Here is a 14,209-nt window from a genome sequence, read left to right as displayed (position 1 = left end):
GTGGAAACCCACTCTTGCTTCTGCCTCCAGGGGAGGGCTTCATGGGCCTAGGACCGCATGGCACGAGCCGCTCAGGTCTGGACGCCATCTGGCCATGTTAGCCAAGAGAAGGCGGTTTATTATTCTCAGCTAAGCCGACAAGAGTGAGTCACCCCCCCCGGTGGCACAGCTACGTGTCCATGACCCACACAGCCCCACCAGCCAGCCCGTGGCGCTGGGCCCGGCAGCGTGTGCCATGGTGTGCTTGGGCCTGTGAGGCCTTGGTCTGCACAGGGGCGCGAAGCACCAAGGACTGCAGTTCAAAAGATTGCCCTGCTTTCCAATTACCATGACTCTGAGATTCCTGGGACTATCATGAATTTCTCTGTGCAAGGGAAGGGAAGTGTCTAAGTAAGCGATTACCAGCTTTTTCATGTAGTCTGTGGACCTGTGCTTCTTTGTTAATCTGGCATTAGGGCTCAGGTCCTGAGCTTTCCTTCAACTTTCCTCTATGATTTACAGATCATAAAGATACGTAGATGCCAGTAAGATTGGTGGCGTGAACTGATAGGGACAGATTAGGCTTGGGAAGGTGGAACTACACAAACCAAAAAGGCTCCAGCATATTTAAAAAAAGCTATGCATCTAGGAACAAAACTGGTTGGCTGTGTCTAAGAATGAGGGACTCTGTCAATGAAATGAGGCAATGGGTGACAAATGGCCCAAAGTCATCTTTTGTTTTAGAAGCAGGGGGAGAGTGAGTCACAGCAGGGATTGGACTCGGATCTGTCCTCCAAAGCCCTGAAGCAAATCCCAAATGCTGTGGCTGAGGCCTTGGCACATGTTTTGGAAAGCACACTCTGGCACCAGAGATGGTACAAAGAGGACTCCAAAACCAATGAAACAGACTGAGAAAAGGCTTTATGGTGTGAGGCTTGGAGAATGCAAGCTTTTAGTGAAGCACAAAGGTTGAGAGGGGTCTTGAGCACAGGTCTACCTCAGCAAAACCATCCTGTGAAAGAGGAGACAGGGTCAAGGGCTGGGCACTGAAGCCAGGGAGTTCAGACAGGGCTACGGGAAGTGCCACTATCCGTGGGCTTCATTGGCCACTGAATCTATAGGAAGGGACTTTATGCCCTGGAAGTGCCTGAATAAAGATCCAGCATCTGTGTGGCAGGGGAGCTCCACGTGAACAGAAGATACTCTTGAGCCGAGAAGTTGTTACTGGGCTCTGCACATGCAGATGCATTTAACACTGGCCTGTAATGTGCAGGCAGATCCGGGCACATGTCTGCTCCAGCAGCTGCTGGTGCTGCGGCATAGATTTGTCCCTCTGAGGCCAAACACATCGTTGAGGTGCCTCCTGCAGCCAGTGGGGAGAGACAGCTATGGACAAGCCACAGTTCCTCCTGCAGATGTCCACTGCCCTGTGGCAGCACCCCAACTCTCCTGGCAGCAGAAGGGCTTCAGAGATGTGTCGTGGTGACCAAAATCCCCCAGATCTCAGCGATTTCTTACCTCACTCCCTCCTTTTGCTGCCCAGGAACCCACCCTGTCTCAAGGATCTGGGCCATTCACAGCAAGGAAGCACTCACTGAGATTCGTGAGATTTTTTTAAGCATCAGAAGGGCTCCCAGGGGAGATGTTGGAGAGCCCAGACTGATCCCCACCACCACCCATCCCATGCCAGCAGTGCCCATGCAGAGCCAGCACCTGTTAAGAGCCCTTCCAAAGCCTGAGTCATGCCCTGGCCGCCATGAAGACAAGAAGACACGTTCAAAATTAATATATATTTTTATTGAATATTTGCTCTAAGTGGGCTTGTGAAGCCACCCATAGAATTACTTCTTTCATCTCAGCAGTGGTTCAGTAACAGTTATTAGCTTTGCAAGAGAAGAAAACCAAACAGAAGGGGGTGCATTAAAATAAATAGGTTATTTTTTCTTATCTTTAAAATAAACTTTTGAAATAAATACTTTGTGTTTTTTTTTTTTAATTTTATTTTTTCCCCTTAAAAGGTACAAGAGTATTGTCAAAAAACAGCCATCAGGTTATAAACATGTATTATACCTTATAGAAAGGAACCCAAATAAAGGCAGCCGGGGAGGGACCTCTTTATACACTGTACAGAATGCCTTTGTACCAATTAAACGGAGAAGGAGAGGCTTCGGTTCTTGCTACAAGACCCTCCTTTGAAGCCAAGGGGACCCGTCTTCTCAGGAGAACTTTGTGCTGAGGACCCCTGGGGAGGCAGGGGGCTGCCTGTCTGCCGAGCATCATGAAGGCCTGGGGGAGCCCTTGGGAGAAGATGGGCAGAGGAGAAGGGGAGGAGAAGGGGGAAAGGGGCTCCAGGCAGGGGAGGAGGGGACCAGCCCTGCCAGCTCCAGGGGGGCCACAACACCAGGGAGGGTTTGGTCCTGCTGAGGCCCTTTGGGTGCTGCAGGAAGGCGCAGCAGGACGGAGACCCAGTGTGAGCCCTCTGCCCCCACAGCCCAGTGCTTCCCCTGGCTCAGCACTGGGACATTCACCATGCCCCTAAGGGGCATTTGTTCTCTCCCCATCCATCCAACATCCCTCCTGCCTGCGGGCCCTTGCGGGGCACCTTTCAGCCCCCTGGATTATGCCCTCAGGGGATTCTTCTGTGACAAGCACCCCAGGCAGACCAAGCCTCGCCTGGGCAGGTTCCTGCTCTGGGGACACGGAGCGGTTACTAGAAGGAGACGGAGCTTGCAAGAGATCCCAATGCGCACTGAAAAGTACCCCAAACCATGCCGAGCCCAAAGGAGAGCACAGCTCTGGTTCAGATCCCAACCAGCAACGTGCAACTGCTGCGAGCATCCTGCAGGAGTGGGCTCCGTGGGCTCCCAGAAGGAGGCGAGCCTCACCTGGAGCCTACTAAAGAGCACCAATGGGCTTTGGGGTGGGGAGTAGGGGGTACATCCTTCTCTACTTTCCTCACATGCTGATCGCAAAAAGACCTTCCAATATCCAATGCAGCCTCAAAACACCCACGGACCAGAGAGAGCAAGCAACCTAACAGAGCAGATGCTGGAAACAAGGCTGGGGCATAGCGCATTCCCCCCCCGGGCCAGCCCACTCGCACAAACCCTACAGCAGCTTCTCTCGCCCCGCCGCTCATCCCTCTTTATTGCACTAAAGCAGCTGTCTGCAAACTGTAATTTTGTGCTTTGGCATCTTTTGGTCGATGACACTTCCCCACCGGTCTTTGGGATCATACTTGAGGATGGGGAAGAGCCAACTCAACAGGATTTTATGAGGATAGGAGAATACAATCCCAAAGAGCTTCTCCCCCCCAAACCCAACGCTACAAATCAATTTTATTATTTTTTTTGGGTGATCCTTAGCTGCCAGCTTCTGCTTTGATGCGAGGCACCAAGGTTTCTCAGGGGTAGGTGGCAACCCGAGCAGCAGCCCAAGGAGCACCTCTGCCCTTCCACCAGGAGGGCTGGAGGAGCTGGTATGGGATGGAGTCTTCACCCCGGTCCCCAGTAACCTCTCCTCAACAGTGTCCATACATTTACCAGTATTGAAGGAGGGGAGCGGGGCTGGGGGAATGGCACAGAGCAAGCACCATCAGGAGTCTTTGGAGATCCGGATGGGAAGAGCAGAGCAGGGGGAGCTCAGGTCCTGCTCAGCAGCTCCTGCCCTGCCTCCTGCTCCTTTGGCACCTGAGTCTCTCTTTCCTTAAATTTGCCCTAACGTGTTTCTTGGAAAAGGAGCCCACGACCAGCACAGACACACAACGTGGAGAAATGCTCTCTTGTGAAGCAGATCCATCCTTGTCGGGTCACAGGGGTGCAGGGAAAACAGAGGACTTGACATGTGACTCTCCAAAAAGAAAACCAGAAAAGACACGTCGGGACAGAGAGAAACCCAAACTGTCAGGACAAGCAGCTGCAAACAAACATCTGGAGCAGATGTTATCTGACTCATTACAGGGTGGGGCAGGAAAGGGGCTCACAATTCCAACCAAAATTGGAGTCCTCTCGAAAGGGAAACCAAACTATCTGGCAGGCAGAGATGGGGAAGGAGCAGGATGGATCTGGTCTGAAGACATTAGGAAAAGCTCGGGAGAAAAAAAAAAAAAGAAAAAAAAATGATCAGAGACTGCCCACAGTCTTCCTGACAGCAGAAGAGCTCAAAGAACCAGAGCTGGCCTCCTCTGAGAGCTTTTGGCAAATCCCAACCTGTCTTTTCTGCCGAGAGCAAGTAATGGGAGCTCTTCGAGGCCCCTCCAGATGAGCAGGAAGCAGTAACCCCGCATGAAGCCTCCATGAACAGGGTAGGGCCAGACAGTCCTGAACATCTCCATCCCATGCAACTATAAGACCTGGACGTGGCTCTGCATTTTACCCTCAACACAGCCAAACTGAGCCCTGCATGGCCTGACAGCCCTCCGTGCCCACCCGGGGCTCCCTTCCTGTCAATGCCCGTCTGCGTGCCCCATATTCCATACGATATATCTCACAGACTTGGCATTTCTTGCAGATCAGACATCCAAGAGACCTGGCCGGACTCCTCAGCCCTGCGCCCAGGCTGTGGCATGGTTCCCTATGGGAAATGGGACTTCCGCACTGACCCAGAAAAAGCCCATTAAGCAGAAGACATCCTGGCCTCTTATCAATCACAGAAGGCAAATTTGCTGCAGTTGTAGTGCAGGGCTCCACCTCGCCATGCTGGTGCCAAGCCAAACTGGCGCTGAGGAGCTGGTATCTGGACAGCCATCTCCTCATCCGGCAGCTCCAGCACCTGGGGGAGGTCACCCCATGCTTGCATGACTTGGGAGGCCGTGAAAATGATGAAGCTTCACATGTTGAGTCATTCCACCATCAGGAGAGGAAGCAATGAATTGCAAAGATACAGAGGTGGTAACTAAATTTACAAGACAGCTCCATTTAAAAAGGAGGAGGAAAAAAAAATCAAAGTAGAGCAAGTTGGAAAATTCTGTTCATTAGTTTTCTTCTAAAAGTTTCAATGAACTATTTCACATTCTCATTGAAGTGAGACAGTTCAAATCCTCAATGGAAAAAAAAAAAGGGGGGGGGGGGGTTGGATTTTTACCCTAAAAAGATTTACACTTTCTAGGAGGAATAAGTTTAATCAGCGCCAATAGAGAAGTGAACAGAGCGTTGAAAAGGAAGGGTGCCTCTTGGTGGAAGTCTCTCCCCGAAACACTGCTTGGAAATAGGGAGCCAAGCAACTGTCGGCATATGGAAAAATACATTTGCAAAATATTTTACAACCAATGCCACAGAGATGGACTTGTCTTGTGGTGGTACAGACACCTACAGGCTATTTTCTGAGAAGGTTATTGCCTTAAAACCCAAATGGCTGGCCATGGAGGACCTGCAAACTGCTCGGGCATCATCTTCTCCCTTCTGAACACTAGGAGATCCTTGCTGCAAGCCCCAGCACCACCCTGAATTCCCTACCACTCACGGAGGTGGGCTCTCTGTCTGGCCAGAGGAAACATCTTCCATCAGCACCCCTCAGGCTCCAGGTGAGACCAGGGTCAGGATCTCAGTCGTGCCCGTAACACGCCCCAGGCACAAACTTCACACCACGGATGGGATCCACCTCCCCTGCCACAAGTTCAACATCTGGGTCCCTTAGAGTCAAGGGAGTCGGGCACCGCCAGAGCACGATTTAATTAATGTTTTCAAGGGGGATGAATCACTCCCTGGAGCTGCTTTTTTCTGCAGCAGAGGGAGCTTGGATCAGACGCGGATTTTAGATAGCAAATGTATGGGAAGATGAATCCCATCATGAAAGCCTACCTCCTGGCTCACTGCAAGCCAGCACTAAATCCTATCCCCTCTCTGCAGCCTGCAAACCTCCCTGTCCCCCTCTCCCGACTACCCAGGAACTAAAGGTCTAGGATTAGCAATAAACAGACTTGGAAATCATCTTCCAGCATGTGCAAGTGTACCAGGAAGCCAAACCTTGCATCTGGCACCATTCACAGCAGTATCATGGATATTATTAGTAATAGTCCTAGCCATCCTAACGTTATATTTATATATACAAAAATAGATCCACAGAACTCTACGGAAAGAGGTGGCTGAGTGAATGCAATGGGCAAGCCCTGGACGGCAGGGTCTTGGAGGAAGCCAAGGGAGACGTTGCATATATTTCTCCAGGGGAACCATTCACTTCCCTCCGCACACACACGTCTTGAGGGAGGGACGGGTGGGCAGAGCCGAGCGCTGGGACAGCATCCCAGCTCCAAACTCCCCCGACCCATGGCCGATGCAAGCGGAGATGGGGGTCCAGGTCCAGGAGGATCGCCCCCCAGCTGCAGCAATGGGATTGACTTTTTATCATAGCACATAAATCATGGAGCACTGACCCTGTCTCAGGTTTCCTTCTGGTCTGCAGATGGCCCAGCCCAAGGGCTCGGTTCAGCCCCATTTCCAGTTTGCCAACGCTGTCACAGAATGCCCTCAGCAGTGACACTGGTGGTGGTGTGGCACGCTGATGGCAAAGGAAAGCAAGGCGAGGACTCAAAGGCAACCTCCGCAGGGAGGGAAGGTCAGGTTCCCGTCTTTGGACATCCCTTTCTGCTCTCCATTTTCCCCAACCCAAAGCAGGGCCCCCCCACTGGGGAGTCCCCCCACATCAGTGCTAAGTGGCAGGGAGAGCAGCGCTGGCTGTTGATAGTTGGGTTTAGGGACTCTTTTAAAGTGAATTCAGTGCTGGTGGAAGGTACCAGACAGGCAGAAGGCAGATCTAGGGAACAGGATGGTGGGACAAAGCTCCTATCCCCATGGCTACTTCACCCTACCCCCAAGGACAAGCCTGTGAGGGTAGAAGGGAAGGTGCAGCATCTGCTCAGTGATGGGACAGAGCTTGGGGGGAGCACCAACTCCCTCCCATCCCACCAGGTTTGCACTTTGGAGGCAGCCCCTCCAGCACTGCACCTCCAGGCGTGGAGGAATGAATGGCTATTTCAAACCAGCATCTCGCTCTCCATCAAATCCCAGGGGGACCTTCCCCTCGCTGCAGCTGGGCGGGAGCCAAAAGGTTTCGAAAGCTTCCCACACCTTCCCTTCCTCTTGGAGGCAGCACAAAATGAGATGCCATCTCATTTCAGAGCTAGCTGGCATCTCCCAGTGGCTTCCAAGCAGGCGGGGAAGCCGCTGCTGCCTGGGGGAGCCCTGCAGCACCTGGGGAAGTGGGCTGTGGGCAGTGGCAGAAAGTGGAGACCACCCATGAAAAGTGCTGGAAGGAGAGGAGGAGAGAACGAGTCCAGGCTCCTGGAGGACTCCGGCTTGGGATGCGTGGAACCACCTCTTCCTCCCGTGGGAAGAGCCACAGCCTGCGTGCTCCTGGTGGCCGGGGGACCCTGAGTCTCGTTCCCAAGAGGAGGCGGTGGGCAGGGGGAGCACAGCAGAGCGGAGGGAGCCAAAGGAGGACAGGGATGAAGGGGAGAGGAGGAGGAAGAGGAATCAAGCCTGCTTCTCCTCCCCGGGAGGGTCATACCGGCTTATCCAGCGTCTTGGGGAAAGGCGTGCCGCTGGAGGAGGAGATCTTTCTGCACACCGTGTTGGTGTGGGTCTGGCAGCGGCAGCCGGGGCGTTTCAGGCCGTCGTAACCCCGCTGGCAAAGTTTGAGGCACCCCAAGGTGGGAAAGTAGCAGCAGAGGCAGGGCATGAGGAGGGAGAGGAAGCTCATGGCAGCCCAGCGGGCGCAGCAGGACCCCGGCCCACAGGAGCAGGGGTCATCGGCGCAGGTGTCCTCGTCATCGGTGGAGCAGTGGTAGAAGAGACCCTTGACGCAGCAGAGGCAAGTCCCGTAGTCGAGGAGGCTCTCGGGGGAGCAGAGGCAGCGCTGGTTGCAGAGCCAGCAGGAGGGCAGGCTGCGGGCGGCCGTGCAGCGGGCGCACTTGCACCGCCCGCACTCCTCGCAGATGAAGAGGTGCCCGGCGTGCAGGCTGGGCTTCTCCACCGCCCCCTTCAGCGGAGACTCCTCCGGCTTCAGCTCGCCGGCCCGGGGCTGCGTCCGGATGAGCGAGTGGCCCGAGTGGGACGGCGTCAGGCTGCTCAGGAGGCGCTGGTCGGAGGCGGTGGTGCTTTGGGACACGGAGCTGGCCGTGCTGGAATGGCTCATGGGTTGCTGCAGGGGTGGCATCTGGTGCTGCTGGCTGTGGCTGCGGTGCAGGTCCGGGAAGGTGGAAGACACCAGGCGGTCCTGAGGCCACTCCTGCTTGTGCGGTGGCTGCGACAGGGACGGGTTGGAGCGGGCTTGCTGGAAGCAGGCAGCCGGCCTCTCCACGTAGTTGTTGCTGGCACGGATGGAGCGGATTTGGTCAATGGACAGGACCTGCTGGAAGTCCTCGGCGGGTGGGTCCATCGTCTCGTCGCAGCTGAGCTCAGCCACACTGGAAGAGAGCTGCATTTCCAGGAGCAAAGAGACCCTGCGGCATCAGGGCACATCTAAAAATCCTAAAACAGGGCAGGAAGACAGAGAAAACATTCATGTTACATTTCATAATGAGACCGTCCCTAAAGCCCTGGGAGCAAAGACTGACCGCAGAGCTCCTAACGAAGTTATTCCCACAGCAAGCCTCAAAGTACTCCTGAGCCTGGGGAGACTTTGGCCCGGACATTTCCAAAAAGCGGGACTGTGAGAGCTGTCCCTTGACAAAGGAGGGTGCAGCATCTCCCCATGCTTTCCATGTCCTTCCCGAGGAGGTTCCCCATCCTCCTGCCAGCACTGATGGGCACTGTCCTTCCTCCCTAGAGGAGGGGAAATGTGAAGCTGAGGCTTGTCCAGTGCCGGAGCTGGGAACAGCATCTCCTCCAGATCAGGAGACTGTCATGAGCCAGGGGCACAGAGAAGGAGGGGAACCAAACACATTTGATTTCAAGCAGCAACAGCAACAAATCACCACTAATACGACATGTGCTTGGCCAGGGACTGGGACTCCCCAAGTCCTGGCATCTCCCACTGCAGGGTCCAGGTTTCCCACTTGCATCCCCATCCTGAACATCAAGGAAGGGCAAGTGTCTCCTTAACCCCACCACAAACACAGTGTGAAGCTGGCAAAGCTGATTTAGCAGCTTGTCTTGCTCCTGCACTGAAGCTGCCACGCAAAAATGGAGCAGCAGCAGGGATGCCCTTCATTGCATGCCAGTACCCATCCAGAAGCTTTCCCCCCAGCAAAATCATGTCCAGATTTCAACGTCGGATACATGCTTTTCGTGTGCAGCCAGCTTCCCCGGGACAAAGCCATTTTCTGGCAGATCAAATGTGTGATCCGCGGGTGACACCGATATTGTCACGGTGCCCACAGGAAGGCTGTGTTTCGATAGGAAGCTCCCTGTGGCCAGCAGGCCAGGCAGTGGCTTTCAAGTAGGTGAGGGGCCACAGGTAGAATCTGCTCATGCAGCAGAGAGAGGCAGAGGGAAGATTGATTTTCATTAGCTAGGCTGACCTTGAAGAGCAGGGAAAAGCAAAGGCAACTTACTTTGACTGTTAAAGCAAGATCTGCCCTCTCCCATCCCCCTTCCCGGAAAGAAAAGGCAACCAATCTGCTTAGATTTGTTGTTTTTTCCTTTGCAAGGAGCCCATCTCCAAGCTGTCTCGAGCGAGATGCTCGCCCCATCCAGGGCAATGCGGGCAGCGAGGGGGTCACTCTCCCTGGCTGCCCACAGCTGGTTTGGTACCGATTTCTTTAGCGGCAATAGCAAGGTGAGCTGAGAGGGCACGGCTGGCCCAGACAATTTTTGTGAACATGCTTCCAGGATGGGAAACAGCCTCCTGCCTTCTGTTACCTGCTGCCGCTGAGCACATCACCCGGAGGCTCTTGCTGAGGCAAGGGCTGGAGAGCTGGAGCCCTCCGGACCCCTGCGGAAATGTGGCACATCTGTGGATGGGACCGTGCAGGAGGGAGCAGAGCCACCTCGGTGGGGTCCTGTGTCCCTCGGGACCCAGATCCCATCTCGGGGGGGATCACAATGATTTACACCCAGTGCAGGAGGGGCTCCTCGCATCTGGGTGTCCGTCCCCTCCATCCTGGGTGCTGGGATTTGGTGGGATTTGGGCTTTAGGACTCCAGCCAGGCAGACGGGGGGCTCTGGGCAGGTTCCCATGGGGGGCTTCAAGCAAGGTGTGAGCCAAAGGGAGAGACCAGGGACAGTGGAGGGTCCCACGGGGATGGAAAGAGTGGAACTGAGAGACTGAGAGCAGGCAAAGAGCAGACCCAGCACAGCTACGCCCAATCCTCCAGGCAAGAAGCAGAGCTCAGGAGACACGAGAGCCACGCTTAGGCAGGAGGAGCAGCGCGGGGGACACTGCAAGGTGGGGGGGACAGCAGGCAGTAGGAACGCACAGCGCATTGCAGCCGGGACACTTGGGATCTGGGTCCCGGCCTTGGATGCAGCGCCCAGGGCGTGACAAGTCCTAGGAGGACCCACAGCAGGGTCCGGATGCTCCTGGACCTACCATCCCCAGACGCAGGGGTTAGACAGAGGTGTCCCCTTCTGGGACCTGAGCAGACATGAAATGGGGGTGGAGGACCTGTGGGTCCCCTGGTACAGTGGGACGGGGGAAGAGGGGCTGGATGAGCCGGTGGGGACCCCACTTGCTCCCATCCCTCCCTGCTCCAGACAGAAACCAGCTGGGCTGGGGGGGCTGCAGCAGGTCCCTGCCCTGTCCCCAAAGCGTTGTCCCCACTCCCTGCCTACCTGCCCGGCCGGGAGGGGGACCGAGGCAGCGTGTCCCCAGCCTCCTCCTCACACCCTGCCTGCCAAGCGGGCATGCCAGCCCCGGAAACCGGGCGAGCTTTATGGCCGCCAGCAGCCCCAAACATATAAAGTTCGTGTGATAATGGGCCAGAGGAGGGGATCGTAAAAGCAAATGATTTACAGGCGCTGGAGGCGGCTGCGAGCCGGGGCCGAGCCTCGCAGAGCTCCCAGGTGGGAGAAGAGGGGGGCTTCACCCACGCTCTCCCCTCCGGCGCCCCCCGGTGCCCACGCGTGGCCGGGCTCCCACCCGCACCCCCGTGCCCATCCCCGCCGCCTCCGGGCGCCCGCAGCCCTCCCCGCACGCCCCCCACGCGGGACACCCCGAACCCACGCACCCCGCGCTGGCAGCCGACACCCCCCTTTCCCACCTTTTTCCCTATTTCTTCCTGCTCCCCGTTCCTCCCCCGCGGCCACCCCCGCGCCCCAGCGCCCACGCGTGCCCCCCGCCCCGTCCCCACTCACCCCGCCGCCGCTCCATCCGCCGTGCCCAGCCGCCGCCAGCCCCCGCCGCGGGGCTGCCTAGGGGCGGGCGACGGGCATGGGCGGGGGGCACCGCCCGCCCCCCCGGCCCCGCAGCCGGGGGCAGCGAGGGAGAGCCCGGGAGGGCTGCCCGGGCCGGGTTTGTGAATGCAGGCAGCTCCCCGGAGCTCCTTGTGAATGGGGGCAGCGTGGAGGATGGGAGGGAGGGAGGGATTTATTGCTGCCCGTTAGCATCTCTCGCTCTCCCTCTCTCTCTCTGCCGCTCGCCTTCCCGGAGCTGGAGCTCTTAATGCTTACCTAAGTGGCGTCATCCAGCTGAAATTGAATCGGCCCATTAGCGGTCCCCACAGAGCCCTGTGCATCCGCTCCCCAGATAATGACTGCAACAGAGCCGAGAGCTGCGGGATGCAGCAGGCGCTATTTAAACATTTCCGTCTCCTCTCGGGCTCCGCTTCCCCCCTCCGCGCCCACCAGCACGGCCCCGCTCTCCCCGGCCCTGGTCCCCGGGGGCCGCGGGTGGCAGCCCGGCGTAAGCCCTCAGATCAGTCGCCGTGGCCGAGCTGTGTCGGGTTTGGCCATGGGAGCAAGGGCTGGGAGCGACGCGCGCTGTCACCTTGACACGGAACTGGCCAGGCGATGGGCACCGTCACCTTCTGCCCTCTGATCCCCGTCCCAGTCACCTCTTCCTGGGCATCTCAGGAGCATCAATAGAGCCTGGATGCTGTCCACACCTTACTCTACTAAAAAGTCCACGCCGATGACCAAATTAGCTCCTGTGATAGAAGCTCAGAGGCTGGGAAGGGGCTTCTGCATGCCGGGCTCCTCCACCCCAGCCCCCGGCTCTCTGTTCTCCCAGAAACAAACCTCAGCCTCAAGGTCCTTACGGGATGGGGACCTTCTGTCCCAAACGCTGCTCCCTCCCTCCTCGTGCTGCCTGCTCTGAGGCTTGGGTGCACTGAGGACCCTTGTGACACCCCTCGGCCCCATCCAGAGGTAACTGGACGGGGATTAGCAGCTCTGAAGACACAAGACCTCTGCATGTTGGACGGGGCTACGGACCCTGCTGGAGCTCCCAGCCTCACTTTGTTCCCCTCGAGCCCTCCTGAATCCTTTTCTAGTGGTGTTTGTTGGCCTGGCAAACAACATCAGCAGCTCGGGGGATGCCGAGGACCCATTTCTGAGGAGCTGGGCTGAAGCCAGCACAGAACCCACTTCCCAGGGCAGGGCAGGTCTGGGTGCGTGGCAGCGGGACGGGCTGGGGGGGCAGAAGAGGGCACAGCACGTGGGCACTAACCAGGAGGATCCCACTGACCTCAGTGGCTCCCTCCCAGTTCACGCCAGCAGAAGGCCAGCAGTGACCAGGGCCTCTGCCCTCCAGTGGCACCCAGCTGAGCCCTTCCAGGCTCATTTTTTTGCTGAGCATTTCTCCGTCTACACGGGATGCCTCCAGAGATGCTCCTCCAGGAGGGGTGAAGGCAGCCCTGAGAGCATCCCTCAGCCTGGGCTCTGGGCAGAGCCTCAACGCCGCGTCTCCACGCTCCGACCAGCCCCTCCTCTTCTCCACATCGCTCTCAGCGCAGGCTTTAAAGGCGCAGAAAGGAACGAGGTGCCCAAATCCCAGCGACCGCCGGCTGGCTGCCAGCGCCTGCCTCCGAACAGCACGTGTGCGTCCTGTCCTCCCTTTCTCTCAGCCCCAATCTCTCACTCCCACCTCGAGGCGCGCGGTGATTCAGGCTTTCCCTCCGCCGGCTCACAGCATCCCTGGTGCAGCCCGCGTCGTGCTCAGCCCGCGCCACTTTATTCCTCACCGGCTGCCGAGGGAGGGCCGAGAGGCATGAATGCGGAGATGCCGAGACAAGTGGGAGGGTGGGAAGCGGAGGGAGAATAGCAGCCTCCTGGGGAGTTATTGACCGCAGCATCTCCGAAGAGGAGGGCTGGGAACCGGAATGAATGTGCAGAGGAGAAAAGTTTAGGGATGCTCCCAAAGGAAGGGTCTGGGACTAAGCCTCCAGCAGGTTTTAGGAGGGATTTTCGCCATAGGGATGAGGATGCAGACCCCTGGCCATGCACTGCCACAACATAAGCGGTATCAGAGGATGATGCGAGACCCCCTTGGCTCTAGGATAATCTCTCCCCATGAGTGGAGGCGAGCGGAGGATTTAGCATCCCTCCCGCAGCGCTGTGCCCCGTGTCCCCAAGCTACCTGCGACAGCCAGCCAAGCCTGATCCTGGCTCCCCCGCTGGGTTGGCGTCACTCCTCCCAGCTTGAATCCGCCGCCTTTTAACCCCTCAAATGCCCTTGGGGTCCTGTCCTAAGGGGTGGGGAGAGAAGCAGCTCTCCTGAGTCCTGTTCTCTGCTCTTATTTTGGAGCATCTCCTCCTGGGACAGCTGACAGTAAAAGAAGTGGGGAGTTACCCATTTTCCTTTCCTCAACAGGAGAAAAAAAAAAAAAAAAGTGTTTTTTTGGAGATGTGCAGAAACAAGCGCACATTTTAACGAAGGCAAAAGGGCTAAATCGGGAGCCTGAAGTACTCAGCTGGGATTTTAATGCAACCAGGAGAGCCTGGTGCCTCCAAGCTTCAGCACCCCCGGTCACCCTGTGCAGGCGGTGGGACAATTCACTGCCGGGAACCAGTCGGGAGAGGGGAATGTCCCAGGGCAAGGCTGAAGGTGTCTGATCTCTTCTGATGCTGGTAGCCAAGCCTGGGCACCGGGGGAGGGAAAATTCATCTTCAGCTAAAGATGATGCGGGGGGGAGGAAAACAAGGTGGGGGGAAAAAGAGAACATGCGATTCCCCTGATTAAATCAGCCAGAAACAAAGAAGTGCTGGTGCCCTCTAATTTTTAGATTCACAGATTTTAGGGCCAGAAGGGACGGTGATGTTCATCTAGCCTGACAGTCTGTATTATGTGAAAGCCACTTGAAGCCAGACAGTGCCACCCGCTCTTCAGAAGCAACAGCCAGTGCAGGGAAAGGTAT

At 56.8% G+C, this 14,209-nt stretch overlaps 1 protein-coding gene across 4 annotated transcripts; it reads right to left on the bottom strand.

The window, feature by feature from the left end:
• Positions 1 to 1,754: 1,754 nt before the first annotated feature.
• SPRY3 (sprouty RTK signaling antagonist 3) lies at positions 1,755 to 13,452 on the bottom strand. Of its 4 annotated transcripts, none has more exons than XM_040572616.1 (2): positions 13,432 to 13,452; positions 1,755 to 8,444 (listed from the first exon to the last, which is right to left on the bottom strand). In XM_040572616.1, exon 2 carries the CDS (start codon positions 8,395 to 8,397, stop codon positions 7,477 to 7,479), a length of 921 nt encoding a protein of 306 aa, XP_040428550.1. In that variant the 5' UTR covers positions 8,398 to 8,444; positions 13,432 to 13,452; the 3' UTR covers positions 1,755 to 7,476. The 4 variants fall into 4 exon arrangements, with proteins under 4 accessions (XP_040428550.1, XP_040428549.1, XP_040428547.1 ...); XM_040572615.1 differs by lacking the exon at positions 13,432 to 13,452 and adding an exon at positions 12,940 to 13,200; XM_040572613.1 differs by lacking the exon at positions 13,432 to 13,452 and adding an exon at positions 11,526 to 12,497.
• Between the last annotated feature and the right edge of the window lie 757 nt (positions 13,453 to 14,209).

Source organism: Cygnus olor, chromosome 13, assembly GCF_009769625.2.
Source record: "Cygnus olor isolate bCygOlo1 chromosome 13, bCygOlo1.pri.v2, whole genome shotgun sequence".
Taxonomy (NCBI): Eukaryota; Metazoa; Chordata; class Aves; order Anseriformes; family Anatidae; genus Cygnus; species Cygnus olor.
Note: the sequence above shows the minus strand (reverse complement) of the source record. Positions and strands in the feature narration are given on the sequence as shown.

Coding starts and splice junctions, on each gene's coding strand:
- SPRY3 (XM_040572616.1), bottom strand. CDS start 8,397: ATGCAGCTCTCTTCCAGTGTGGCTGAGCTCAGCTGCGACGAGACGATG.